This window comes from Trachurus trachurus, assembly GCF_905171665.1.
Source record: "Trachurus trachurus genome assembly, chromosome: 4".
In the NCBI taxonomy this organism is placed as follows: Eukaryota; Metazoa; Chordata; class Actinopteri; order Carangiformes; family Carangidae; genus Trachurus; species Trachurus trachurus.
In genome coordinates, this window is record NC_139898.1 from 26,159,387 (window position 1) to 26,187,382 (window position 27,996).

Genomic DNA, 27,996 nt, shown 5'->3' on the forward strand with positions numbered 1-27,996 from the left:
GTGGCACAGCTACAGAGGAAGTGAATGGATGTGTGGTCCAAATAAAATGAATCAATAACAGCCTGTGTCAGAGATGCCATGATCGATGTGTTGTGCCAGTGGGAGGTTGTTTATTACAAGGAGGAATTAACTGTGAAGGTGTTTTTGTGATAAAAAAAAAAAAAAAAAAAGTTGAAATGGTTTGCATACTGATGCTCCCACTGATGTTCATATAGCTAATGTACAAATAAGAACATGTGGAGCGCTCGCATCCATGTATCCAAACAACACTAACTCCACTGATCACTTCCTGTGGCTTTGGTCTATAAATAAGACTCCTCTGTCTGCACATGCCATTCTGTGGCAGCACACAGTCTGCGAGTGACTATAACTGTGAATGAAGCACTTGATCTAATTTTGGAATCGAGGACCTGAAGAGGATGAAAATATCAAACCTGGAGAGATGGAGGAGAAGGAAGCCTGCTGCTGACACAGAGCAAAAACAACGAATGCCACCAAGATCCTGAAGGATCAATAGATGAGGAGCCACACGCCAACCCTTTTTTTTTTTTTTTTTTATAAATATCAAGCTGAAAACAGTTGTTATATTCATTCACTGCAGCTGATTAACAGGAAAAGGGCAACTACTCTAATAACTGATTATTAAAAAAAAAGTGTTACAATCCAAAATATCTCAAAATATTTCTCAGTTGTGGAGATGTTGGTCTGACATTTATGATCAAATAATTAAATGATAACTTACCAAATCTTTACTTGCTGTAAAAAAGGTGCTCAGATGTGTCAATATTCTCGTCTTTACTGCTTTAGCCCATAAAAACAGAATCTCTTTGGGGGGGAAACAACAATTGTGCTTATGGAACATACAGTAGAGCTGCACAATGTTAATCTTAAAGGAACAAAGTTGAATTCAGTAGTTTATAATTTGTAACTTACTGTTAAAAGATATGAGGCTCCTTTAAAAACACAGAGACTGAGCTACATGGTGTTACACGGGGAGCAGGCAGGAGGAGATGAGCATGAGCATCACAGACAGGCTGCTGAAGCTGATGAGGCAGAGTCTGTCAGACAACCGAGATTATAACATCTACACTCTGTGACAAACTCCATCTGCTGGAGAAGATCACGTGATCGTGTAGTATAATGGTTGATTCAGAAATGATCTGTCAGTTTCAAAATCACAAAGATATGATACTTTGGCCTTCAGTTAGGACCGTATTCATATTTTATCAATCAATCAATCAATCAATCAATCAATCAATCAATCAATCAATCAATCAATCATAGTTTTTATTAATGAGCCGAGCACAGTCAAATCCAGGGACTGGTTGGACCCTTTTCTCCTCTCAGCTCTACAGCTCACACACTCTACAGCCTACTACACTATCAGAGTCACTCTGTGGCTTTTATTCATTAGCGCTGTCACACACCGTGTCATGTGCTGCGGTTCCCCCCACGAGGGACCCACGGCGGAGCGGAGGTCGATCCACCGACTCTCTGTCCCCTCCCATCGGCGTTTCCCCCCCTCCTGCTGTGCCGCCGTGCGCGGCCACACCTGCATTAAACGGGGAAAGTCCGTCCGGTGGAGAGGCAGAGGCAGAGACAGAGAGAAAGAGGGACCGTGGGGGCTTTAGAGCGAAGGAGAGGAGGCAGGAAGGAAAAGGACCGAGCACCTACAGCAGCAAGCGCCCGTTGCGTTGCTCTGGACCCCGGTTACTCACGGTAAATGACGGAGGAGGACGGTGGAGGCATGAAGGCAGGAAGCGACCGGAGCTACTGAGACTTTGGAAACCGTACACACCGACCGGGAACCTGGACTAGAGCCGGAGCAGCTGCTCGGTGCAGTTCAGGAGACCGAGTGTGAAGTGAGCGCACAGGTAAGGAGGCTGCTGCTGATCACAGAGATAGAAACTGCCCCGTTACAACTTTTTATTTTATTTTTTAATGAATCAGCTTTTCTTGTTATTTATTTCATTTTAAACTTATTTGTGAGGGGCTAAATTATCCCCTTATTTCCCAACTTATTGCCACATATGATTAAAAATGTGTCTTGTTATTTAAAGATAATGGTGATTATATTGAATTAGCTATGACTTTCACATTCCTGATCAAATTTATGTTGCTGCATGTTTGGTAATCAATAACCTAGTGAGTTTATATTGAACTTATATCACTTGCACAGTCACCAAAACTGAATAATGGATTTCTTCTGTTATTTGAACTGTTACAAAACATTAGTTAGTTAGGCTATAGTCTACTTCTCAGTACTATATTTGAGTCTTGCATACATCTCCCCTATGCTTTTATTTTTATCCCTTGTAATCCAAAGTAAATGACATTTTATTAAAATAATTCCCTCACAGAGGACAGATGATTTGACTATCTGGCTGAACCCCATCTAGTATTTCTCTGTCTAACCTTATCATCCTCCTCTCATGATCTCCAAAGTGCTGAAATGAAAAGCAGCCTTTGTTGTTTGCGAGGAATTGCTGCTGCTGCTGCTGCTGCTCAACTACAGGAAATATTAATAGACTTTTCAAACCTGTTTTGTTCCTCCAAGCACAGACTGTGTAATGTTCTTACCTGTAACTGAATATGAAATCTTTATGAAGTACAGACTGTAGATTCAGAGGCATTAACCTCCAAACATCTAATCCTAATGAATTTAATTGTGACTTCCAAAAGGAAACTATGCGTCTGTTAATGATATGGGATCTGGCCAAAGGGTCTACAGTTTCCACAGAAACAGCAGCGTAATGTTTTTGTATTCAGGAGGATTTGTATTACAGACAGAAAAGTGCTGCTTAGTTTTTGTTAAAAAACAAGGAAGTAAAACACGTTGACATTGTATCACACCCTAACCTTTGCACCTGCTGAATGGCCCTCGGTTACCAGTTGCAGACCGCGTTAGCAGCGAAGGCCTCGCAGCAATGCACTGTAGATCATCAATTCATAAGGCTACTGTCATGCAGTCAGAGGTCAGTTTTGCTGCATTGTGGAAAATCCATAAACCACATAGAGAGGGGAAGTGTTGTTGATGCTGTATTCAAGTTATTGGGATTGGAAGGAGATCAATTCGCTGTCCAGGCATGACCACAACCTGTGCCACTTTGCTCATCTAAAGATCTGTTGTAACTAGAATCTAAAAGACCAAAGATGAATGATGATGGAGAATGCATCTGAGGCAGGTTACGTGCTGTCGTTCTCTCACCAAAGCGAAACCACTTGAAAGATCTTCGAAACATTTTAAAAACAACTCGGGCTGAAAACAACATGTGATAGACCTCATTAGGAAAGAGCCTCAAGTCAACACACAGCGCCGGATGAAAGAACAGGAGGAGACAAACAAAGGGAGTCGGTGATTGACTTTTTGTGGGTGGACGACGACGGTGCAGAGTGGAGGAGTTATATGAGATCCGTGTGTCGGTGGAGGTGTGTGACATGGATGCGAGACACAGAGAGGAGCAGAGAGAGCAGGCCAGAATCTTAAATATCCCCCGAGAGGCGTTTTGTTTCACAGTCAGCAGATACACAGAGTCAGGCATGTCGCGTGTCGTCGATGGAGCAGCTTGTACCACCACGTCTGTCCACGGGCATGGGCCACACCCACCAATAAGCATAATCAATTCAACTCAATATGCAGTAGGTAGAAGATGGCCAATGACATTTCTGTGTTGAGGAAAGTCATTTTAACTTGTATCCATCTCCAATTTCAACTTTGAATCCATTAATTGAAAACTCATGATACTGTAGGCTTGCCTGTGGTGACCTAAATGCTAACTTTAGCATGCTAATATTCTCATACTGACAATGCTAAGTTTAGCAGTTATGTTTATCATTCATTATGGTTCACCAAATGCAAAGTATACTCATGGGAAAGTCAATAGTTTTTCAGTCGAGTTGCTAGGCAACAGGAAGTTATTGGTCTAGTCGCCTATGAAAATAGCGAATTATTTCGGTTTTACACCTTGGTTTTTATACTGAATACAAACAAAAGAGGTGATGATGTTAATTGCTGAGGATATAGTGGCGGGTTTATATTGTTTCATTTGTGCAGTGCCAGAAAAGCTGTTTCTGCCTGTTTCCAGTCTTTGTGTTCAATTAATACCGGCGCTGTATAGCTTGATAGCCTTTTAGCCTCAGCAGGCCGTACAGACGTGTTGGAGTGGTATCAATCTTCTAATCCAACTCTTTGCAAGAAAGAGAATAAGTGTGTTTCCTAAAAGGTCACTGACATTTTTACAAATCATCCTGTTGGCCTCCTTGAATGAGAATCCATTCACTATAGTTGTCAAGATGTCTCACATAAAAAAAAACACAAACGCCAACCCTGATGGTGATGGTCTACATTAAGACGAAGGGGAATCAACCAAGTCAGTGTGGTTCATCCTCTGGGGGACATGACTGTGCAAAATTTTGTGGCATTTTGTATGGATGACATAGTAATGATAATGATAATGAATATAAAAATGCCAGTTTCTCAATCTAAATCATAAGGTACTGCAGCAATATCCAGATGTCACATCATGTAGTCAACAAACAAAATGGACAACCAGACACTGAGCCAGACATCTCATTCATTACAATCATTATCACTAGACAGTCAATATCAAATTATATAATAAATATGCTGTATCTCCCCTGCAAATCCACAAGAGGGAAGAATGAGGGTTGAAAAAACAAAAAAAACAAGACTGAAACAACAAAAAAGAGAGAAAAGGTAGCTTCTTTCCCATCGTCAGCAGAAGTAGAGCAGAAGGGGACCAGCATGTTAATTGGTGATTTGATTAGGGTTTTAATATTGCAGCTGTGCACGGCAGAGGAAAGCAACTGGCAACCCAGAGGTTTCTCTTTTTCTTTTTTTTCTGTTTTTCTCTAATCAACACTTACTCCTCCAGAGCAGGGACCAAGAGGGTTATCACACAGCTTAGTCACCATTCACATCATTCAGTTCATTTCCTCCAACTTCCAAATAATAAAGGAAGTTTCTTCTCTCCTCTTGTGTAGAAATGGAGAATATTTTTGACGGAAGCAGAAATATTCAAGCCATATTCTGAATCGAGCGCAGCGTTTAAGAGCCCCCATTTGGCTCCTGCTGTAGAAATGTGGCTGAATGAGGGGTCCGTCCGTCCACAGACTGTGTTAAACTGAGCTAGACTGGGCTGGGCTGCATTTTTGTCAACAGCAGTGTGTGGCACCATCGAGAGGAGGAAGCTCTATTTAAAAAGGGGGAAATGCCATGTGCTATATTAGATAACAGATTGAAAATGTTTTTCTTTTTGTGAAATGTGTTTTGATTATCTAGACATGTGCATTTGTGTCAGAGGTTAACAATAGGCACACATTTTCAATGAGGTTGATGAATAGGTGGATTTCAATGGAGTGGGAATGAAGGAGAGGAAATGTAAGAAGGAATGACGGGCGTGTTAACAGCAGAGTCCTGCTGAGAAGACGGTGTAAACACAGGTGCTGCACACTGTGTATGTATATGTGCTTGCATGTATTATGCCACAGGGGCTTTGCATCAGGCAGCCACTTTTACCTGGAGCCAGAGGGAGATCTGTGGCAAAGACAACTAATCCTCCCCGCCCCGCGCACACATCTCTCTTCTCCCAACACCAAAACGCCAGAGCAGACAGCCGACAGCAGAGATAAGAACTTAGCCAGATAAAGAAGCTCTGGTGGTGAGACAGAGTAGGCGAGGAGCGAGGCAGAGAGAAAAGGAAGGAAGGTGTGGAGGGCTGAAAGAGAGGGGGGGTGATAAGGCAGGATTGGAGAAAACAGATGGAGATGAGTGTGTGTGTGTGTGTGTGTGTATGCGTGGATAAGGTGTCAGGGGGGCAGGTCTTGGCTGGTCGCACCGGTCGGGGTGACGCTGTGCCATAAGCTGAGAAATGAGCTTGCTCAGAAATGGTGGAATTAAAGCATGTGAAGGGAGCCAGAGAGTTGAAATGGGAAGAGTCTGTTTAAATCAAACAGAAAATCTACAGCCAAGCTGATAACAGAAACACTGCTACTTTGTTGAACCCTTTTACAGGTTGTTAGTTTCGCTATAATAACTTATTCTGTATTATTGCACTGATTGACCTTTTAAAGTCCATACAAAGAACTTTTAACTGGATATGAAAAAGTCTCTTATTTCTGCTAAAGTCTCTATACAGTATGACCTACAACAGCAAATGAGGCCATCGGTGGGAAGATAAACTATTTCTAAATTGTGTAACTCTTTACCTTCGGGAGGCAGTGGTCGGGTTGTTCCACTGGATGGAACGGTTTATGGCACTCAGACCGGAGATGGCACACGCGAACCAGATAAGCGTCTTTACGACAATACGCGCTAGAGCTCATGGGAAATGCAGTCTTCATTCCGGCAAAACACTACCGCTTTTGTCCACAGTGGTTACCAAAATCAACACAAAATGAAAGTTCTTTATAGGGGCTTTAATTTGACTCGAAACTTCAAATGTCACCCTAAAGCAGTGGTTCCCAACCTTCTCTGGCGACCCCATGAGATTGCGGCTGTCAATCAAGATGCTCAATTTATATTTGAGAAAGTGAAAGTATAGAATACAGTTGTTTAAGATTTTGTGTGGTGCTTTTAATCATAATTTTAAAAAGAATAATAATTAGCTCAAAAAAATTGTAACTAGTTTTTTTTTTTTAATCAATTACTAGACATTTCAGGGGACCCCATTTGAATTCCAGGTGACCCCACGGGTCTCGAACCATGCAAGGTTGAAAAACACTGCCCTAAAGGCTGCACTTGTTGAAATGTGAGGGGATCATTGGAGTCAGTAGGGTTCCTCCTCTGGGGACCATGAGTTACCTCACTGTGGTGGACTCGCTGATCGATCTACAGTACCAATACTATAATTGCCATCTCTCGAGCCGTGCTCCAGTTGTGGCTGAGAAGAACTCACTTTTTTTTTTTATGAGGAAAATAGCTGCAACATCTGAACAATCCCAGCTGAGGAGCCACATCTGTGCGTCTCTGTCTCCTTCTTTATGTGTAAGTGGCTCGTTTTGATTAGGCTTGTAAATCAGGACGATAATCACACAGCAGTTTCTGGCGACAAAGCTTCTTTGAGATTTGAACAAAGTGATGCGCTCGCTGCCGGACAGATACAGTATAAGCTGAAATTCTTATTCTTATTCCCTGTTCTGGAGCAGAACAGGGAAGGGAGTCAGGGACTAAACAGATAAGCCCTGATAGGATGAGCCATAGGGACGAGTTTACAGTACAGGCTGTGCAGCGGATGTAAAGGTCTGCCACTTTCTCTTTGTATCTTAGGTTTTCCTTGTGATCCCTGACAGAGTGAGGACAGTGACACTGACTCAGCCTTTGTCTTCTCACTGTTTCCTGAACAGAGTGAGGCTCCCTGGGTGCCTCGGCTGTCCATTGTCACTGTAGAGAAGAAAGAAAGATCCAGCTTGTCCATATAAAGACCTATTCAGCATCATTTCTCTTTTGCTCGCCACATTTGCAACCCTGAGAACAGCAGTGAAGTCTCAGCACTATCCCTGCCCCCCCCCGCCCCAAGCCTTTCCCTCTATCCTCAGCCCCCTCTCCTCTAACTCCCTTATCCCTATCCCGCTCTTCTCTCCCCAGCCCCAGCTTCAGCCTCAGCCTCTGCCCCATTCAGAGTCCCAGATGACAGCTCAGAAACATCCGTTACCCTCCCACTCCGCACGAGTCTTCTTTCCTCTCCCTCCAGCCCCCGTGGCGCTTGGCACCGATGCCCATCACATAGACAGATGGAGCCAACCCTGACCCCTCTCTTTGCCTGTGGGGACGCAAAGAGAATCAACGCCTGACTAGAGGAGAGGGGGTGAGTGTCAGCAGGGGGAGACAGGAAGAAGAGAGGAGGAGGAGGAGGAGAGTATTGCTTTGTCACCACAGCAACACATCACCCAGCCTCCCATGGACTCCCCTTCAGCCAAACCCGCGGCCACAGATTAAAAAAAACTCAAACAGTAGGGAAGTGAGCAGAAGGACCAGACCAGAACCTCGTTTTTTTTCCTGAAAATTGAGCCTGACATTTTTTTTTTTTTTGATTACTGGGGAGAAATATCTCATGTCTGTGCTTGTGTGGAGAGGAGAAGATACAAACATTGATACAATTCTAAATATAGAAAACATCGTTTGAAAGAAACAGGAAACCACAAGAAGACAGATCTTAAAATGCCGAAGGAGAAGTCGCTCCGCACTCTAAAAGTGTCACCGAAGTTTTTCCAAACACCACAAAAGTTTCATTCTAAGCCCTGTGCATCTTTTTCCTCCTGGCCTGTGTGATCTACATGAATTACAGTAGGAAAAGCTGCAAAAATATTGTTCTTTTAACATGCAAATCAACAGGCAGGAGGAATTTTTTTTTTTTTTTTTTTTTTACACAAGCAAGCAGCTTTTTTCATTGTGATTTCCACACTCCAAGCAGAAAAAGCTTCTGACTGACAGAAAAAGGGGAACTTCATATGGCTCCTTTGCATGTGCATGTACTGTATACCTTCATCTAAGTTATCGCACCTCTGCTGACTGATCAAACATCCACCTCGTGTTTCCCCCCTGACTAAAAAAAAATCCCACCTGAATTTCTTAAAGGCAAAATCTTTTGGCTCCTCCACTTCCACAGGATGTTGCTGCCTTCCTCCATCCCACTCTCCCACTCTGCTGACCGGCATTTCTGATTAGCATACAATGCCAGACAACCAATTTTGAAAGAACCACACATCAACAATAAAATGAGACACTAATGGCCGGTGAAATGAATTCAGCGGGCCAACATAACAGAGGGGGGAATACCGGAGTCCCAAAGCTTCCCAGGTAATTGGAGTGCAGTATAGTGTGTGTATGTTTTTTTTCTTACTCCAAAGCACAGCTCCTCTGGCGACCTTGTAGGCTAGAAAACATAGAGGCAGGTAGACACACAGAGTGGAACAGAGGCAGGAAAAGATGCTCTATATGTCCACAGTTTATGATTATCTCTTGGACTTTTTTTCATCATTGCTCTTGGCCATTAGCATAACAGAGAGTGTTTGGACCGTTAGCGTCAGCCAGTCTTCAGTCACATCTGATTTTTTTTTCGGTGTTGAGCTGAGCATCCTGGACACATTTATTATCCCTGTCACTTAAAAGAAGCCCATTCAGGATGTTCTCAGTATCTGTTTCAAATAAATTGTGATAATGACCACTGGTGCTGCTTTCTATAGCTTCTGTGAGATACTTCAGACAGTGAAATATGTTGATATAACCATTGATTTTAGAGCTGCTGTCACATTCGGTTTTGGCTTGTCAGTGCAATCCTCTCTAATTGGGCAAAATGAAGTGATGAAGTGGATCATCCATATCCTTATTATACTTATTATTTTATACATCTTTAGCATCTGTATTTGCATGAATATGCAAAGAGTGTTGTGGGAGTAGCGTGAATATTCACAGTGAAGGTGTGAAGGCTTTAGTGCACAGGTGTAAAGGACTGAAATGACTAAATGTGTCTTTGACGCTGCACAACAACAATGATCATGAACACTTAGCACACATCACATTACGCAAGATTTATTTTACTTACTAAAGCCCCCAAATTGGCCATCAAGGGGCTCCTGCTTTGGATCGATGAGCAAAGATTTTCACCAGTTTTCTTTGACGGCCCCCAAAATTGCACAGTGTAACGATTTCTTTAGTGACTTTAATTTGAGATTATCAGAGCACCGTGGTCCTTGGAAGAAGTGAGTTGTGTGAAGCTGTGTAAATTGTTGTGCCTCCGCACCTGTTTTCTATCACTTAAAAGGAGACCAGTGGAGAGTGAAGCAGTGAGTCAGTGCTTTTGTAAAGATATTTATGAGGCCAGTATGACACGGCTGATATAGAGTCTAGAGGTCATATAAGTGATAAAAGAGGAAAGGCAGACACAGTCCAGCGGCTGTGTGTGTGTGTGTGTGTGTGTGTGTGTGTGTGTGTGTGTGTGTGTGTGTGGGGATCAGAGTGTGAGAAACACAACATGGTACTAAGATATACTGGAGTCATTACGGGTTCGATTTCATCTCATGATCTTTGTTGCATGCCATCGCCTCTCGCTCTATCACCCAGTAGTTTCCGCGCTCCGCTTCGCTCTGAGCCAACTAATGATGAAAATGATGTTTCATGAACTTGTACTGTATGAAGAGAGGCAATATGTTCAAAGCATTAATAAGAGAGAGAGAGCTTTGGGTTGTGGTGGTGGTGGTGGTGGAGGTGGAGGTTCGCACATATTGTTTTTGACACCTTTGGCGCCTAAACCTCACACGCGAAGAAAAAAAAACAGGAAAACATAAGAGATCCACACCTCAATTATGGTGCTATTTCTGTGGCTCTACCTGTCAGTGACACTGAGCTCAAACCAGCTGGGATTAATTAGTGACTCAACAAACACACAAGTTCACACACTCATACTCACATGCACACACACACACAAACACATACACAAACTCAGCTTTCTACTTTCTATTTCTTTAATGAAACATACACGTTCAAACATCATAAGTAAATCAACACTTGGCAACACGTGTACGTCTTCTATCCTCACCCCCTATTACTTATTTACAACTGTTCTCTCTTGGAAAAAAAACACTCTCCACACACACACACACGCAGAGCCTATCATCCGTCACACACAGAATGTGAAGAGCCTCCAGAACAGCATGTTGCCAATAAACACCCCTCCTCCTCTGCTGTAATTACCTCACTCTTCATTTCACACCTTGTGTATGCACCTCATATCTCTCCATGTCACCGTTGTTACCACTCTGCCTCTGCACAAGGCAGTACCTGTCCACGCTAATACCCAATGTGATCATACATTTAGTTTATAGTCTTTTCTAAACAGGCTGCGGGGAAATAAAATCTGATGGAAATGTTTCTGTCGCTTCTTCTCAGAAGGTTTTCCAAGAGGTGCCGCCGCCGAGTTTCTAGACTGAATGCGAGATCATGTTATACTCTGCTCAGACTGACATATTTTTTTATTTTGCAGAGCAGTGTTTGTGTTAGCAAAATCCACGGCCAGTGAGGACAAGCTGTAACTCCTGTCAGCTTGTGTTGGGGCACTGGGCTTGTTCCGCGCACTGCTGACTTTGATAGAAATAAAGCCGCTGACAGGTTTTTAAAGACAAGCTGTCGCCAGCCATAACCTTGAGGATGTTTGTTTGTGTGTGTGTATGTGTATGTGCGTGCTTGTGTGCCTGTGTGCTGTATATGTTTACATGATCGTGTTATGAAGGGTGTGATGAGGTTACAAACTCCTGTAGAAAGAGATTCAAGATGCTGAGAAAAAGAACATAAGGAGGTAAAGTGAATCAGGTGTTAATGAGACTTCACCTCATGTGTGGTAAAACATTACAACAGCACAAGTGTAGATGATGCACACACACAAACACATAGAGGAGGAAAGAAGATTAATTGGTCTTAAGGTTCTGGAGAGTTCAAATGAGAGGATTCATCAAGTGAGCTGCTGTGGGTGTGTGTTTGGAGGATGAGAGGGAGAAAATTTACATTTGTGCATTAGCTGTTTGATTTTGTGTGCGTGTGTGCATGTTTGTGTATGTGTGTGTGTGTGTGTGTGTGTGTGTGTGTGGATGGTCATTGTTTATTCTATTGGCAGCTGATGCTTGTTTTATCCACCGCCTCTGTAGTGGCAACTCATTAGCATAGTGATAATGAGAGATAGAAAAGGTTGCCCGTGTCAGCACACCAAGTTTTTTACATAGTAAAAAAAAAAAAGGCAAAATAGCAGCAGTTGGTTGTTCAGAGAAATTGCCTGCGTGCGTGTGTGTGTGTGTGTATGCATCTGGAATTTGATTGATTTTTTTTTTTTTAATCCAACCCGTCCTGCAAACATGCACAAACAGAATTTTGAAGAGTAACTTCGCTCTGAGCCGAATGTCAGCGTTTCACTGGTGGATGGAGCAGCTGTGATCACACCACAGTGAACTTCCTCATCAGCAGAGCGAGATAAGAGCTTCAACCAATGGAACTTGGTGTACAATCGTATTTTTAGCTGCTGTAAAGTTACCATAATACTGTTTATCTTGCATGTTGACTCATTTCCAGATTTAAAGTTAGAGCTCAAGTGAACTGAAATGAGTCAGTTGGATGATACCACGGATGACATTGCAAATGTGGCTTTTGTCACCTAGCGTGCATAACTTTTTAATAAAAAAAAAAAACATTTAGGCTGGTGGTTTTAACAGTTGTAAACAGCCTTTGAGCTTAGTTGAACTTTTAAGAGAAAAAGTTTTTACATTTAAAAAAGATTCTCTTTGTCAGTGGTGTTGCTTTCTTTGACAGTGCACCATGCATCTCGGGATGTGTTGGTCCATGAAGGATCCACCCGTTGAGAAGAAAGGTTGCATTTGTGCGCTGAATCTGAAGTAGAGTTTAAAACACGACAGGCAGCTTTGTTGCTCTGGTGCAGCGCAATCAGACTTTGTATGCAGTCTTGTAAAGGCTGCTGCCCCTGAACTGGGACACACAGCTTCTGTGTGAGTTAATGTAACTGCACTCAGTTGGTCGCAATTGAATCGGGCGGGTTAAACAGTCCCTTGACTCTGTGCTGTGTTGAACTGGAGGACCACATCTGTTTCTGTGCTCTCAGTTATTGTCTGGTCTGTTATGCAGTTAGTTTGGCATAGTTCAGCTTCAGATGCAGCACAAGTTTGATTTTACAACAAACCAGCCTGTTTCCTATCCATCCATCCATCCAGTCTGTCACAGTGCTGCTGCTTATTGCTCTTGTTCACCACTATAAAATGCATTTCTCTATATTATATATTTCTTAATAGCATTTCAATAAGTCGCATCACATGGGACACATTGATATGAACGCGCTGAGCTGCTGGGGCAAATCTCTCATCAACCAGCAAAGTCACACAGCAAATAAAGCTTCACCAGTGAACAGACAGGAGGTGGAATCACACACTTTACTGAAACATCCTCATCTGTCTTCTCTTCCAGGTGACCGCTGCCGCTGCCGCAAAAGTCAAACTGGACATTCAGTGGATGTTTGGACTTGGATGCTGATGCAGTACGGATTCCTCTCTGTATCCAGTGTGTATGAGCGATAAGCATTTTCACCCTCAAAGGAGCAAGAACCCCCCCGAACTGACTCGTAAAATGCTGTGGAAGCTCGGTATACAGACCGGCGGGTGAAACTACAACAGACTGTGCTCAGTCAAGTGTTGGAGGACATTCGGTACATCGTATTCATCTCCTCTGTAGATTTCCTGTCAGCTCCGGGAACATTTGAGATTTTCAGATAAGGAGCCATCTGAAAACTGGTGAATACACCGGTCGGTGGGAGTCATTGGCACATGAGATAAACACTGAAAGATTCTTTTCTGGACATCGTGGTGGTGGCGTCCCTCTTCAGCAGGCTGGGAGTGGCATTAGGATGCCTGAACTGGATAACTTTCCCCCCCTGAGGGGCGCTAGGAGCCCTGAACTGGGCCTGAACGGACCGGCAGACCCAGCTCAGATCCAGCACAGCATCCTGGAGGAGCAGGTGGAGCTGTGGTGGTTCAGAGATCCCGGCAAGTCTCTGCTGTGCTACTGCGTGGCCGTGCTCCTGATCCTGGGCTGCGGCCTGGGGGGGGTCGGGCTTCTCTCCACCACCACCAGCGTCTCGAGCGAATGGCGGCTTGGCGCGGGCACGGCCCTCTGCCTGCTGGCTCTGGGGGTGCTGCTCAAACAGCTGCTCAGCTCGGCCGTGCAGGACATGAACTGCGTGCGAAGCCGGCGGCGGATCGACATGCTTAAAAGCGGCGGTTTATCCGACCTCCTTGTGGTTTTGATCACAGGGCTGTCGCTGTTGATCTGCGGAGGGGTCCTACTGCGCCTGGCCCTGGCTAACCACATGCCCAAGCCCGGCCAAGCCCTCAACGACATGTACATCTCTGGAGTGGTTTTGCTGGCCGGAGGAGGGGCGGCGGTGGTGGGCGTTGGGATTTACTCTGTTGTGGTGATCCTGCTTGAGAGGACGAGGCACGGACGGAGGCTGGTGGACCGGGTTTTGAGCATCTTCACCGTTTCTGGACACATGGACCACCAGGCTCGCAGAGAGACTACCTCCAGTCTGGCCAACCTCATATGAGATGTATAACCAACCACACTCAAGACTATTGTGTATTTTGGCCTCTTATATTAGCCCACACATTACCAGACACATGATTAAACTGAAACACACCTCCTTCAGCTATGACTTTGTCAGCAGCTGATTAGAGTGTGTTTGAGATACAATTTGTTATCTGCTTGATGAGGATGCTGTCGATCAAATTGCAGTCACAGAGTAAAGATGATTGAAGTCTGAAGAGTAACACAATGAAGAAGAATTAATTATTACAACGCAGCTGAATGTCGGTGTGTATTTTACATGTGGAAGGTGTTTGAGAGCTGAAATGTTTTTTTTACACACTGTAAATCATGCTTCATTTACATGAAACTAAATGCCAAAAGATGGGTGCCTGTGGCAGCACGGCAGAGGCAGTGTTAGTATGGTAGGTCACCAGCACAAAAAGCATGAAAAACAAGAAGAAGAAAAAAACAAAAAACAGTTGATTTGGATTTGGTTGGTATTTAGGGAGATTCAGTCAAATGAAAAGCACATATTATAGCAGAAACACATCTGAAAGTGAAGGGAGAAGTGTTTGATGTTATTGTTATCGGCTAGCGTCAGCAGAGTGGAGTGAAATAACAAAGATCCGTGGTGTGTGAGCGCAGCCTTCAGTGGCCTCATTTGATTTTAATAAAGCTCTCAGATGATGTATAACCATGAAGTGGTAAGAAGTGGGAAGCCCACAGGCATCTGTCTTCTCAAAGGTGACACAAGGTTGTGGTTAAAGGGGCCATTTACAAACTTGGTGTGTATACAGTGTCTGTGATAAACATGTATCCTGTCAAAGTGCCCTTGGACCACACACATCTGACCACTACCTGCTCTATGATTGTAAGTTGTCATGGAAAAGAGCACCGGCTGAGTGGAGATAGATGGGCCAACATTATATATACATGAAAAGAAAAGTCATCTTTTGATGATCCTGATCTCATTTCTTTCCTCAGTTGAAGAATAATTTATCATAATTCATGCAGTAGGCCTGTGGTGTTTGTGACAGACTTGTACAAATGAGGACACAACGTGATTGTTGGAGGATTGTATCGCAGCACTTTAGAATGTATGGATAACATGTGGTCTTGTGCATCAACACAGTATTGTCTCAACTGTGACTCGTGCAGCGCCTTGTTTTCCTTTCTTCTATATATTTTTTTTTATATATTAACACTGGATCACTTGACTGTGTATAATGTAACATGGTAACTCACAGTACAACTCTGCAGCAGCTCTGTTGACTTCTTTAAGCTCATTGTTTTGACTCTATGGTTGTGTCTCATTGTTCTCATCAAGCAGCCCAGCACCGATCAAAAATATTGTCCTTGGCACAAACTAAACCAGAGATGAAGCAAAGAGAATTACTTCTTTCACATATGCAAAAAGCAGCTTTCTAAATACCTATGCTGCTTGTGTCTGCAGCGGTTCACATAGTCGTAGTTGTTGAGCTGCCATGCTTCAGAACAAAACAATATGCTAATCTACTTGTTAAGTCTGATGGCACAGTCTAGATCCATAAAAGAAATAATAACGATGGAGGTAGGCTACTTGCAAAGTTTATATCATGGCAGAAGTGTCCATATAGGATATTTTCTGGTGGACTAATGCTACAGTAGTGTGTGTGCTAGCTAACGTTGGCAGTCGGGAAAGTCTGTTTTTTCTAATTGTTTAAGATTTGTAATTTATTTGTAATTTACCTTATCTTTTTTTTTTAACTCAACAACATGGGGCACAGCACTGTGGCATTATGGGAAAAAAAACTATATTGTAACGTCACAACTTAAAAAGCGGATGACAATGTTGCACTGTAGCTGTCAGTTTATTTTCTGCCTTCCACTGGCTAAAAGTCAGTGAAAGCAGCTTTCAACATCCTGGCAAGAGTGAATGATGAAGGATACTTTCAATCCATCTATCTATGGTAAATACTGAACAGTGTTATCCTGTTTTTGTAATGATTTTGGGGAAACTGCTCATTTTAAAAGATGGTTTTGGGAAAACAGGAAACGAAGGCCAAAATTACCACCAAAAGGGGAAGAGGATGAATCAGCAGCACTTTTCATACACAGACTTTGACTTTTGGTAATTTTTTTTCTTCTTTTTTTTTTTTTTTGGTGAGATTAATTAAAATGTATTTAAATCCCCGAAGCACTTAAGTGGAAGAAAGATGGCTGCACATCAGCAACTTTATTTAAGGATTAAGTTGAATCTCAGTGCACTTCTCTAAACATGACATTACTTCCAGCCCCGGGGCTGTGGTTGGAGGTGACAGTTGTAGTCCCAGCACTTCTGATTTATTAGATGTATTTTTGGCACAGACCACAGCACATTATCATTCCCCACAAAGCAGAGAGAGGGAGAAATGACTGTTGGAGGAAAAATCTGTGAAATTAAATCCATTACATCAACATGGTCAGTCATAGAATTTCAATGCACTTGCAAATGTTTGAACTGTGCTTAATCATCTTTCACTGAAATAGGTAAATTTACAGTTCGCTGACACTGCTGGGTTGTTATTACTGGGTCCTATTTGTTTCCTGGGGTGTTAAAACATTCACTTTGAAATGCATGAAATGTCCATTTCTGTGGGGAGGAATCATTCTGACACTATTAAGATACAGACGGAAAAAAAAAAAAAAAATCTGCAGTGTGGCAAATGAAGGTCATTGGTGTTTGTGAGATGTTTCCAAAGGCTTTGAGGGTAATTCCTAACATCGCCTCACAGAAGAATCTCAGAAAGGGTCCTGCATTGTTTCTCATGCATATGTGTGTGTGTGTGTGTATGTATGTGTGTGTGTCAGTCACGCCTCTTTATCGGTCTGCACATACGCACAGCCTATTGCCTTGAGACAAAAGGGGTCACACAGTTAACCATTGTTGGTGTGATGACGGACAGCAAGCTGAAGGCACAATGCACAAGGCTGCAGACTGTAGGGGCTGGTATACGCTAGCACCACTTTCTCTCTCTTTCTGTCTCCCTCCAACACACACACAAAGGGAAAAAAACAAAGCTCACACTGCATTTCTTTTTACACAGCACACACAAGAAAACCTGTAATCCCTCCTAACATGTACCTGTCTTTTGACCCAAAGTATACTGTAGCAATAGCAGGTTGTGTATCCATGCATGACAGAAGGGAGAGGTGCGCCAAGCGAAAAGGGGAGGCAGGTCTGATAGTGAGGAGAGACAACTGTGTGGGAGGACTCTGAGCTTTTCTGACAGGTTAAGATAGCGAGAGTATCTAAAAACAAAGAACATGAACCAAACAGAATGTGCTCTGCGCTGACTGTAGGTCCAAATGAAAATCTTTTATATATTCCCCGAAACAGCACTTATATGTCAAGTTCATTTTACTTGTAAAGTGTTTTTCTACCCATATCACAGTGTATTTCTAATGTGCTTGCATGTGCTATACGTCAAAAGTTTAGTTTGGTCTCTAATCTGCTTTTACCACTTGCACTGTGATCTGTTCTTTGCTGCTACTGTACGACCCTGCAGGACTCCTGCAACTGTGGATTTAGACACTCAACTTGATTGAGACTTTACATTAATGGCTATATAAACAGTAGGATACATAAAATGTAAAGACTGCCTATCAAGGAGCATGAAAGTCAAACACACATCAACATTTTATAACTGTCCTCTGTGCATTAGTTGGTTTTAAAGATACTGGGAGGTGCATATTTCAACTTTCTATACCAGTTTCCTATTCTGCAAAGCCAAACCAATCCAGTGAGTTTCCCAATTATTTCTTTTAGATAGTTTTGCACACATAGGCGTCAAAACAGGCTTATAGCTTCAATTTGGAATATTTTTTTTGTCTATTTTATGTTGCTGTATGTGACATTTGGGGTCTGTCCGGATTGTTGATACAGGAATTACCTATTTACCTTAAAAACAACAACTGTATTTCAAAACACGGTACAAAAAATTGTTTATTTCCAAATATATCCCTTTTGCTTGCTATGGACAAACAGTAGTTGATAAATTAATGAAAACACACAATAACACACACACACACTTATTAAAAACCCTTGTTGGTGTCTGAAAAATGTCGCACACAGGAGAATGGACTGATTGTAACAGACATAGACATTTTTTTTTGTTCTGTAACAGCAGCGATGCAATAAAATGACTCAGGACTCTCTTCTCTTTTGGCAGTGCAGCCGAACTGATGTGGTGCAATGCATGCACAACAGAGGGAGTGAATTACACCACAAACTGCTTTGAAGATGAACAGAGGCCCATAGAGGTCGACATACATACATATATATTTATATATAATAAAAAAATGAAAAATCATGAAAAATCACCTCAACATACTGTCAATACTCCAAGATTCTGGAAAGAAAAAGAAATCCCTTCAGGTTATTTTACCTTTGCCTAACCCCCCCTTCCTGATCCCCCTATTTCCTGCCCTTCAGAAGCATTTTCCACTGGAGACCAACTAGTACAGTATAAACAACAGATAACATGACAAAAAAATGTCTGCACTGTTCTCATTCCTTCAGTCTCTGCCTTGGAGCTGCAGGCTGATTTCGAAACACAAGGACAAGGTTACGGGCCCCGTGGGAGTGTGTCGACAATATTGCGTTACACTGCCAACGCCTCTAACAATATTGTGCCTTATTAGTCATTGATCTGGTCGCTGGTGTTAGTTTCAGTGCACTGGGGATTATGTTCACAGTGCTAAAGGTGATGACACACAGGCAATGAATGTGTGTTATAGAGCTTCTGATATATGCCTTTGAAGGGATGAGGATTAACAACTGGGTAACAACGAGTGTGTGGGCAATAAAGTGGATGCTAAGGAGTAAACCTTTATAGTTAAATGCGCAGAGAGATTTGTCTGGATGTGGTGGAGAGCGGTTAAAAGAAAAAGAAAAATCTTTCAGCTGCAGTACATGGCACACTTTTGATCATCATCCTCTTGGTCCTTTGTGAATAAAAAAAACTGACAATAACCCATCCAGAAAAAAAAAGAGTTCAGGTTTCATTCAGTTCTATATTTGAGTGGTTTCTTCTTTCTTTCTGTCTTTCTGAGGAAAAGTACATTAAAAAATAATGTCTTGTTTCCCGAATTCTTCTCTAAATTGACCTCGAGTGGCATCACATCAAAAGTGAGGAAGTGGGAGCTTGCCAGATCAGACAACGTGTCACAAAGTTATCAGTTCATTATTCACATATTAAAACGTTTCATTGCAGTCCTGAGGAACCCTTAAAGAATCACAGGTCAGAGGTGAAGAAGCAGTCTTTGTCTGAGCTGAGCGAGTCCTTCGGGGGGGAAAGGGAGGATGTCTTGTCTCTGCTCAGAGGGGAGAAAAATGTTCATGTGTCCTCCTTCTGCACTTGTCCTCTGTGGTCCGATGTAGACGGGAGGAGAGGAGAGGAGAGGAGAGGAGAGGAGAGGAGAGGAGAGGAGAGGAGAGGAGAGGAGAGGAGAGGAAGACAGACACAGAGAGAGAGAAAATCTCCATTCGTCTAGCAGCATCTGTGCCCTTTAGTTTGTCCGGAGCTGGTAATCTGCCAAGAAATGTAACAGCAGAGCATTAACACTCAGCTTTCTTCCACTCATCACCCTTGCACATCACATCACTGCCAATATAAGCCCCATTAAATCCCTAAACAAGATTTGCACTAATACTAGCTGTAGTGCCACTCTACTAAATCATATTACCAATATTTAATACAATAATTTACTTAAGTTGTAGAGTCTGGAGAGTCTCTCCAAAAGAAAATGATCCTTTATGGCTGTCAGCATTAGTAATACAGCAGTCTTCAATTAACAAAATCAGACATACTGAGTTATCACACTGCCAACCTGCGTCCAAGGTTATTCAACAACACGTAACTCGATACAGACAAAACTATAAAGACAAGGATTTTTCTACTTTTTGTGAACATAAAAAGTGCATTTTGACAATTCCCTGTTTCCAACTTTGTAGCAACAATTTGGGGGGCAACTCAGCTCCTGTTTCGACATGACAGCACCATTCAAAGCCGCGGTCCGCAGAGAGCTGAGGTGAAGCCAGAGCATCCATGTAAGAAACGCCTCACTGGAAATCACACTGGACTTTTGTGATAACACACAAACACACACACAAACTAACAGATGCAGCTTCGGATCGAAGCCTTTCACACAGTCGTTTTACTCCAAATGTCGAGTTGAGGATGATTATGTCGAGTAGTGCTGTTGACTCACTTGGTTTGGTTTTAGCAGCCATTAACAAATGGCGTTTAACCTCCCAGGTTAAATGTCGTGGTCCGACAGAGGAGGTGGCGGGTCCCCGAATGAGTCGAGGGGTTCAGAGCATTTTGTTTCTAATAGCCACTCTGGTTCTGTAGTGGATGCCAATTTGGCTTTGAAACTGAATAGTACACCCCAGGAATACGTCTTTTTTTTTTCCACAAAGACTGATTACAGACTGAGAGACTCATTTTCTTGTGCGTTAATGGCCACAAATCCCAGCAGTCTTGTCAAAAAGCTGCTCCCAGAGGAGCGCAGGCAGGCTGTTGTAGGAGCAGATTAACATCCACAGGTTTGGATTCAGATGTTAAACAAATACATACTGTACATATAAGGATATTAATTTTGCTTCCAATTATGAGCATATTATCAACCATCAATCAAACACTTCTCTTGCTAATGTCAGTCTATCATGTTCAGAGTGCGATGTTGCCTCATCATATTCTGACCGGTGACGGTGTCGACGGCTAAATGCCTGTTCATCACTCATTAATAAGTCAGCACGGTCGGGTCTACAGTATCAGGGTTTTGTTTAATCAGTGTGAGTGTGTCTGTGTGTAGCGCTGAGTGAAATGTGATCGTCACCCGTCCTCCCTCCCTCCCTCTCTCTCTCTCTCTCTCTGTCTCCTTCCCTCGCTGTGTTGCTGATGGTAACAGTAAGAGAAAGATGATAGCCTCCTCTCCAGTCGCCCCAACTTCATCACTCTTCGTTCTCTCTCGCTCATTCTCATCTTTTCTCCTTCTCCCTCCTTCCTTCCTTCCTTCCTTCCTCTCTCTCTTTTTCTCTTTTGCCTCCTTGCTGGCGACAGTAACCTTGGCGTTTGCTGAGTGCCACCCTGGGAGCCTCCTGACACTCGCTGGCATCATTCACCCTCTCCGCAGCACCTGACTCGTACCTGACACGGCCAGGTAATGGATATGATTCATGTATAACGGGGGTATAAGGTTCATTCCTGGGGTGTATATAGGCAGGTATGAAACTTAAGGGGTTTCTGGTAGTGCTTCAGTGGAGAGACACTGGGCTCCATCTCCATATCATTTCCATTTGCCCCCCATTGAAACAAGTGAGGCACTGAGAGGGATTTCTGCTGCAGTCTCATCAATATACTGTAGCTTTAATGTGGCGATATGCAGCGATCTGTGCCGACACCCACGCACGTGTTTAGGTTAAAATCCTGCTTCTTATACATGTCGATATATTTCAAAAGGTCAAGTCACAAGTTCAAAGCTCACAAACACTGAATCATGTCTTGGTTGTCGTCTCCTCTGGTGTCACCCTCTCCACTTTGACAAATGTGATGCACTTGGATTAATTCCCAGGGCAGCGATTCAATCTAAAGAGACCCCCAGGTGCTAAGCTCTGCTAAACAAATCCAGCTGTCGTTTTCCTCACTTTACAGTAGCCCCTGCTCAAATATGGACAAACAAACACCGTACCCCAGCCCAGAGAGCAAAGAGTTCAGCACCACAACAAGCCAGCAGCCCCAGCAGCCCTGTAAAGTTTTTCCATCCCTGGCATCCTGTGTGGTGTCACTCCGAGCCCCCGAGGCCATGGTTCATGGTGATAGAGCCAGGTAATGGATATGATGGATGTTACACAGCTGGGTTCATTCCTGGGGCACACGCTGAATAGTGATGAAGAAAGACTGATTCTGACTCTGCTCTCACCAGGAAAACATCAAGTTTAACCTCAGGGTAACCTCTGACGGCTTCAGACCAGAAACCATCCTGCTTTTACAAAGCACAAACTTGGACACTCAATATATATATATATATATATATATATATATATATATATATATATATATATATATATATTCTGTACTAAAATGCTTTCCAAAACAGTTCCTATATGCTTCTAGCTTGTATTGTGTGAGGGGTGATGTGTGAGTGTGAGCTGATTAATGCTTTCAATCTAAGGATGCAGTGGTCCGATCCACTGGATTTGACCGGTCTAAATTACATGTAATTCATATCTATATATCCATATTATTGTCTTTCACAATCACAATCACAATGGGCTCCATCTATTGAGAGGGTTGATTCATAGTCTGAATCCAAAGAAGAAATAGCACCGTTATTGAGAGAAAGAAAACGTTGGATTGGTTCATCTATCTCAATTCAATCCCATATTCGCAGTGTGTATGTGTGTTGTAAGTAAGTATTCAGCTGTGTGTGTTATTTACTCACCTCCACTTTGTGTAATGTAGCGCACCCACGGTAACGCCTGGTAACCGCTCTTCTCGATGATTTTTAGGTAACGCACCTGAGGAACAGAGGCAGATTAAAGACAGTTACGTTACTCACTGATAGACAAACACACACACATCTGCTGTATGTGCTCCCAGCAGCTTATTGTTGTCCAGTGAAAACCAACTTACTTTCCAGTCTAAAAGAAATAATGAGTCTCTATCCGTCTTTTCTTCTACTAGAGTTAGCATGCTAGCCAGCTAGACCATTTTCTCAAAGCGATTCAATCTAGCCTCCAATCTGCCCTGAAAGCCTTTTGCAGCTCAGAAAACCTATTTTATATTATGACCTGTTGTATTATAAGGACAATATTGACAGAAGCTCTTGTGAAGTGACGACCACCATCATCATCATCATCATCATCATCATCATCATCATCATCATCATCATCATCATCATCATCATCATCATCATCATCATCAGCCGCTCTCAGCAAAAAGCCACATTCAGCAGGAGAGAAAAGGCACAAATAGCTTCTTTAGAGATCGATAATGGCATGAGTGAAAGTGAATTTTAAAGTGTTTTCATTTTGGAGATCCATGGTCGCAGGGCAAGTTACACTGAGGTGGGGATCAGCTGTAAAACAAAATATTTATTTCATGCAGCATAGCCTATATATTATTTGTCATGATCAATTTGTGGTTCTGTGCCGCTGTTAACATTTACTCCCTGAGCTGGGACAAAGTGAACAAGGTGAATCTAAACAACAGGATTCTGCAGGAATGTGACAGGAATAAGTTACGTATTTGGTCTAGTATTAGTAACAGCTCATGGTGCAGTCATCGTGTGTGAATGTGAACCTATGCATTGTTCAAACTGTGAACAAAGAACAAAGAAAGAAATTGGATTTTTATTTATTTTAAAGGGTCTAACCTGAATTCCAGACACAGTAAAATAAGGGATCTCAAAGTTGACTGTGATCGGTCTCTTCCCCTCCAGTTCATCGCTCTCCACGCTGGGGAGGCCAAAGTGCGCCCGCATGACGTACTCCTTCCCACCCTGCACACACAGGGAAATAGAGGAGAAGTTGTTTCAGTAATAAAGATTAAAACATATAATAATTTTATTTTATTTTATTTGTTTAATTTATTCTGCTCTCAGGCATCAAACTCCAATGAACGCACGGATGTTTCGCACAAAATCAAAACAAACTTTATATTCATGGCAACATGAGATAATATAACTCCCATGTTATTTCAGTAACACATACAGTATACTAAAAATGAGACAACTCCCATGCCACAACAAGGTGAATCATATCATGTCCATTTATGGGATTTTCAGCAATTGCAAAGCATATCTAGGCTATAAAAACATAAACACAGTTAATCATTCTTAACATCAGCAATATTGTGCAAAACATCATCTGAACGCTGGGTTTGTAAGTTTGTCCTTTGGTTTTACTTACTGGAAATCGGTTACTGTTTTCACCTTTAAGTGTGCAAAAAAGGAAAAAATATATGAAAAAATACTGAAACTTGCCTCAGATCCAAGTGTGAAGATACTCTAGTCTGTACACTTATTTGTGGTTTTCTGGGACCTTGGCATACGCTGGTTGTGAGTGCAGTGATTTACTCCAAGTTTCTACTGTTTTCACCTTTAAAATCCATGAAACTTTGGCTGCAAACCTCTTTTTCCTCTCCAACAGTAAAAAAAAAAAAAAAAATCATGACTGAATGAACAACAAACAAAGTTAGGAAGTGTGGGTGTGGTTTTATTAGTTCTTCTGACTGATAGTGGCTTGGTAATAAAAGCAAATGACCCACTAGTTTTTCCTGATTGTTTTCAAAGGTTGTAGGTGTGTGACATCACCTGTTTCCAGCTGAGACAAAAACAGACTCTCACCATGACAACGGCTGTGACATTGGCAGAGTATTGTGTGGATAGCAAGAATAGCAAGAAGCTGTTTGAGAAAATAGGATTTCAGAGCGTCGAACTGACTGAAAAACTAAATTAACTGATAATTGCACACTAAAAAATCCTTAACTCAACCGCAGTTAAGTGTAAATCGAAGTTTGAATACACTCCCCTGTTAAGGAAGGGTGGCACTGAAAATAAATGGACTGAGCTGAAGGAGGATCGATTAGTGTTTTTTCTTTTTTAATCTCTCTTATCACAACAAACCGCTGCGTTATGTTTGTTTCCTCATTAACACCATTAAACATTACAAGTTAGCAGGGATTTCCTGTGAGAATATGTCATTTTACAGCATTCAAAGGTCGACAGCTGCAGAGAAAAATGTTCCAGAGCATAACAACGTGTCACCAGTAATGGCAGCTCTTAACCCTCCCTGACAGGCTGAAGGTGTAATGAATTACTGAGCAGATATCAGAACCTGGCAGATAAAGGGATCTAAGGTGAATTAATGGTCTATGAGCTTTTTTCTTTTTTAAAGGCACTCTGACATTTTCTTTTGAGGAACTTTTATTTTGGTGATAGCAGAGACTGGCACTCAAACGTTAATGTGTGTGTATATACACTGCAAAAACTCAAAATCTTTCCAAGAATATTTGTCTTATTTCTTGTCAAAATGTCAAATTTCTGCTCAAAACTAATCCTTTTCCACTTAAAATACCTAAAAATGATCTTGTTTTTAAATCATTTTCACTTGAAATAACTAGAAAAATCTGCCAGTGTTTTGTGCTTGTAATAAGAAAGAAAAACTTGCTCAGATTTTTCTAGTAAAAAGTGTCTAAAAACAAGCTACTTTTTAAATGTAATGAGTCTTATTTTAAGTATAATGAGATTTGTTTTGACTAGAAATAAGACAAATATTCTTAAGAGTTTGAGTTTTTGCAGTGTATGTGTGTAGATTGATCATGAACGTGATGAATGACTGTGTCGCTCGCTAATATCTGTTGGAGTCACAACATGACTTCATTATCAACAGTGGATCCGTCTCAGGCTCATGTGGATGTGCCGTATCATGTTCCTGCCTTTAGAGCCTGACGGAGATGGAACATGACAGCGCTGCACAATGTACTAAATGTACTTCGGGTTCACTCACAGGGAAAGATTTGATGTTCCACTGCACCACGCTCTTCTCGGGCACCCACTTGGCGCTGCCCGTGCTGGTCTTGAACTTGGGTGAGTCAGCATCGCTGGGCACTGGCACCAGAATGGCCACGTTGTTGGCAGAGGACCGGCTCTTGAACTGACTCCGAGCCTGCGGGGGGCGACAGAGGACAGAGCTAAAAATGAAACCCGAGGTCGTAGCAACAGAAGAGAAGGAAGGTTTTTCAAATTCATGCAATGTGCAGCTTTGTTATTTTTGAGTGTGTGTGTGTATGTGTGGCCGTCGCTGCATCACACAGACAGTAAGCTGTGATACACCTGAGTTGCCTGTGTTATATAAATAATAAATACGTTTCAGTGAATAAGGGCATGGTCCTCTCTCTGTGCTGTATGTGTGTGTTTGTGTTTGTGTGTCACTCATCATTACCTTCACCTTGATCTCCACGCGGCTGTGAGAGAACTTCTCGATCACACTCTCGATCCATATGAGAGGCTTCACCTGTCAGAGAGAGGGGGGTGGGGGGAGGAGGTGGGCCAAGGTCAGAGGGGTGGGAATCGAGCTGAAGTGCATCAACACAACACACATCACCGCAGTGACGTGACTTTTATCATGACTCTCACAAGTCCACCGCCGCAGGCATCAGCACAACAACAATCACTACAACCAACCTGAATCATCCTCTATTATTATTATTTCTACAATTATCACTGAATATCACTGTACACTGAATTGCACCTTGTGGGATATTAAAGCTCAATCAATCACTTAATAATTATTAATAATCATACTACTGCTACTTCTTGGGCTACTACCATTACTATACTGTACTACTATTACTTCTGAACTATTCTTGCTATTATCATGATGACCACAACCAACCACTACATTTGTTATAAACACATCACCAGTAACCAGTCAAACCACTGAACATTATATTTTTGATGCAAATGCAGAACAATATTTTCGAAGTTAGACTTCATGATGATTTTTTGGGAGGTATTTGTATTTAGTCTTTTTGTTTCTTTTTTTATTAATACAAACACTTAATCCTACAATGACAGATTTCTTTTATACATCAGAGAAATTGAAAACATAGACATATCATTAAAAACTGATGTGGTAACAGTTGCTTATCAACACATCCAGTGTTTCTGTTCACAGGAAAAATGCAGGTTGTGATATTCAGTCTCCAGCGGACCAGACAAGCTGAGCTGAAACTCAATGTAAAGCTCCATAAAGCCGACGGTGGAGCTGCAGATACCGGTGATAATTCTCCACAGGTTCATAGCAAAGCACTGTCATTTCATACACTGTTGTTGTTACCCTGCAAAATGCCCTGAGATACTGTGTGCACTATGATTTGGCGCTCTACCAAACAAACTGAAATTGAATTGAAATTATTATGAAAATATAAATCATATCATAGCTACTTTACGAACTATCAGGGATCTGTACCTAGGAAGGATGAACAATAAACTTTAATGAAATTTCATAAATGATACCATACAAAAGAAAGTAGGAAAACTAAAGAACATAAAGTGTAGCACATAAACACATTATTTACTACAATTACTGCAGACCTGCAAACAATCTCTATGAAAATAAACTAAAAATAGATCTGCAGTGTGTTATCTATTAGTCTGTCTCTGGACTACAACATAAATGCACATCACACTGTTTCATGATATGTCTTGTGAAGGCAGAGCTGAGCAGGATAAAGGATAAGGGTTTTATGATGGTAAATATTCTAGTGATGTTTTATGAGGAGAGGAGTGTGTGAGCATATGTGTGTCCTACTCACTGTAGTGTTAAGGCGGTAGGACATGAGCTCGCTCTCGCCATCAGGTGGGATGAAAGAAATGGTGCGGTCGTTCTCGAAGCGTGACAGACGGACACACTGATGGAACTTCACATCCTCCAGCTCCACTGTCTTACTCTTCTCCCCTGACACACACACACACACATACAAACAATACACACACAAAGATTGAGAGCTTTCCACGCAGCCTTGGGGGAAATCAAGGTCAAGGTAATGATGACTGACAAACATTCACTCCGTCACTCACACACAGACACATGCATACGCACGCGCACATGCACACTGTACGCGCAGTATGCTACCACATCCATCTGCCCTCATCTCGTCCCCCCACTGAACTATTATTTAGCTGCCACACACACACACACATACAAACACACACACGCACAGATTGCCTTCAAAACATGCTGCCATCATCTTCTCCCCTGGTGAGGCCCATTCAGCTGCCTCACAAATCCACCCACAGCTCACACTAACACACTAACACACAAGGAAATGAATAACGATAAATTACTATTGAACTATCGCCCACAAACAAAA

General features: G+C 42.2%; 2 protein-coding genes across 2 annotated transcripts in view; one reads left to right on the forward strand and one right to left on the reverse strand.

The window, feature by feature from the left end:
- Nucleotides 1-13,415: 13,415 nt before the first annotated feature.
- tmem125a (transmembrane protein 125a) lies at nt 13,416-14,114 on the forward strand (the record flags this gene model as incomplete). Its single annotated transcript, XM_083969575.1, has 1 exon — nt 13,416-14,114. One exon carries the CDS (start codon nt 13,416-13,418, stop codon nt 14,112-14,114), a length of 699 nt encoding a protein of 232 aa, XP_083825701.1.
- Nucleotides 14,115-18,192: 4,078 nt separating this feature from the next.
- Nucleotides 18,193-27,996, reverse strand: part of ap1m3 (adaptor related protein complex 1 subunit mu 3) — a 30,707-nt gene continuing 20,903 nt past the window's right edge. Inside the window, exons 7-12 of the mRNA XM_083969722.1 lie at nt 27,439-27,581; nt 26,064-26,135; nt 25,629-25,787; nt 23,495-23,620; nt 22,562-22,637; nt 18,193-19,647 (exon numbers count right to left, since the gene is read on the reverse strand). Of these exons, the coding sequence (XP_083825848.1) occupies nt 19,625-19,647; nt 22,562-22,637; nt 23,495-23,620; nt 25,629-25,787; nt 26,064-26,135; nt 27,439-27,581 (599 nt within the window). The 3' untranslated portion in view covers nt 18,193-19,624. The remainder of the gene's footprint in view (nt 19,648-22,561; nt 22,638-23,494; nt 23,621-25,628; nt 25,788-26,063; nt 26,136-27,438; nt 27,582-27,996) is intronic.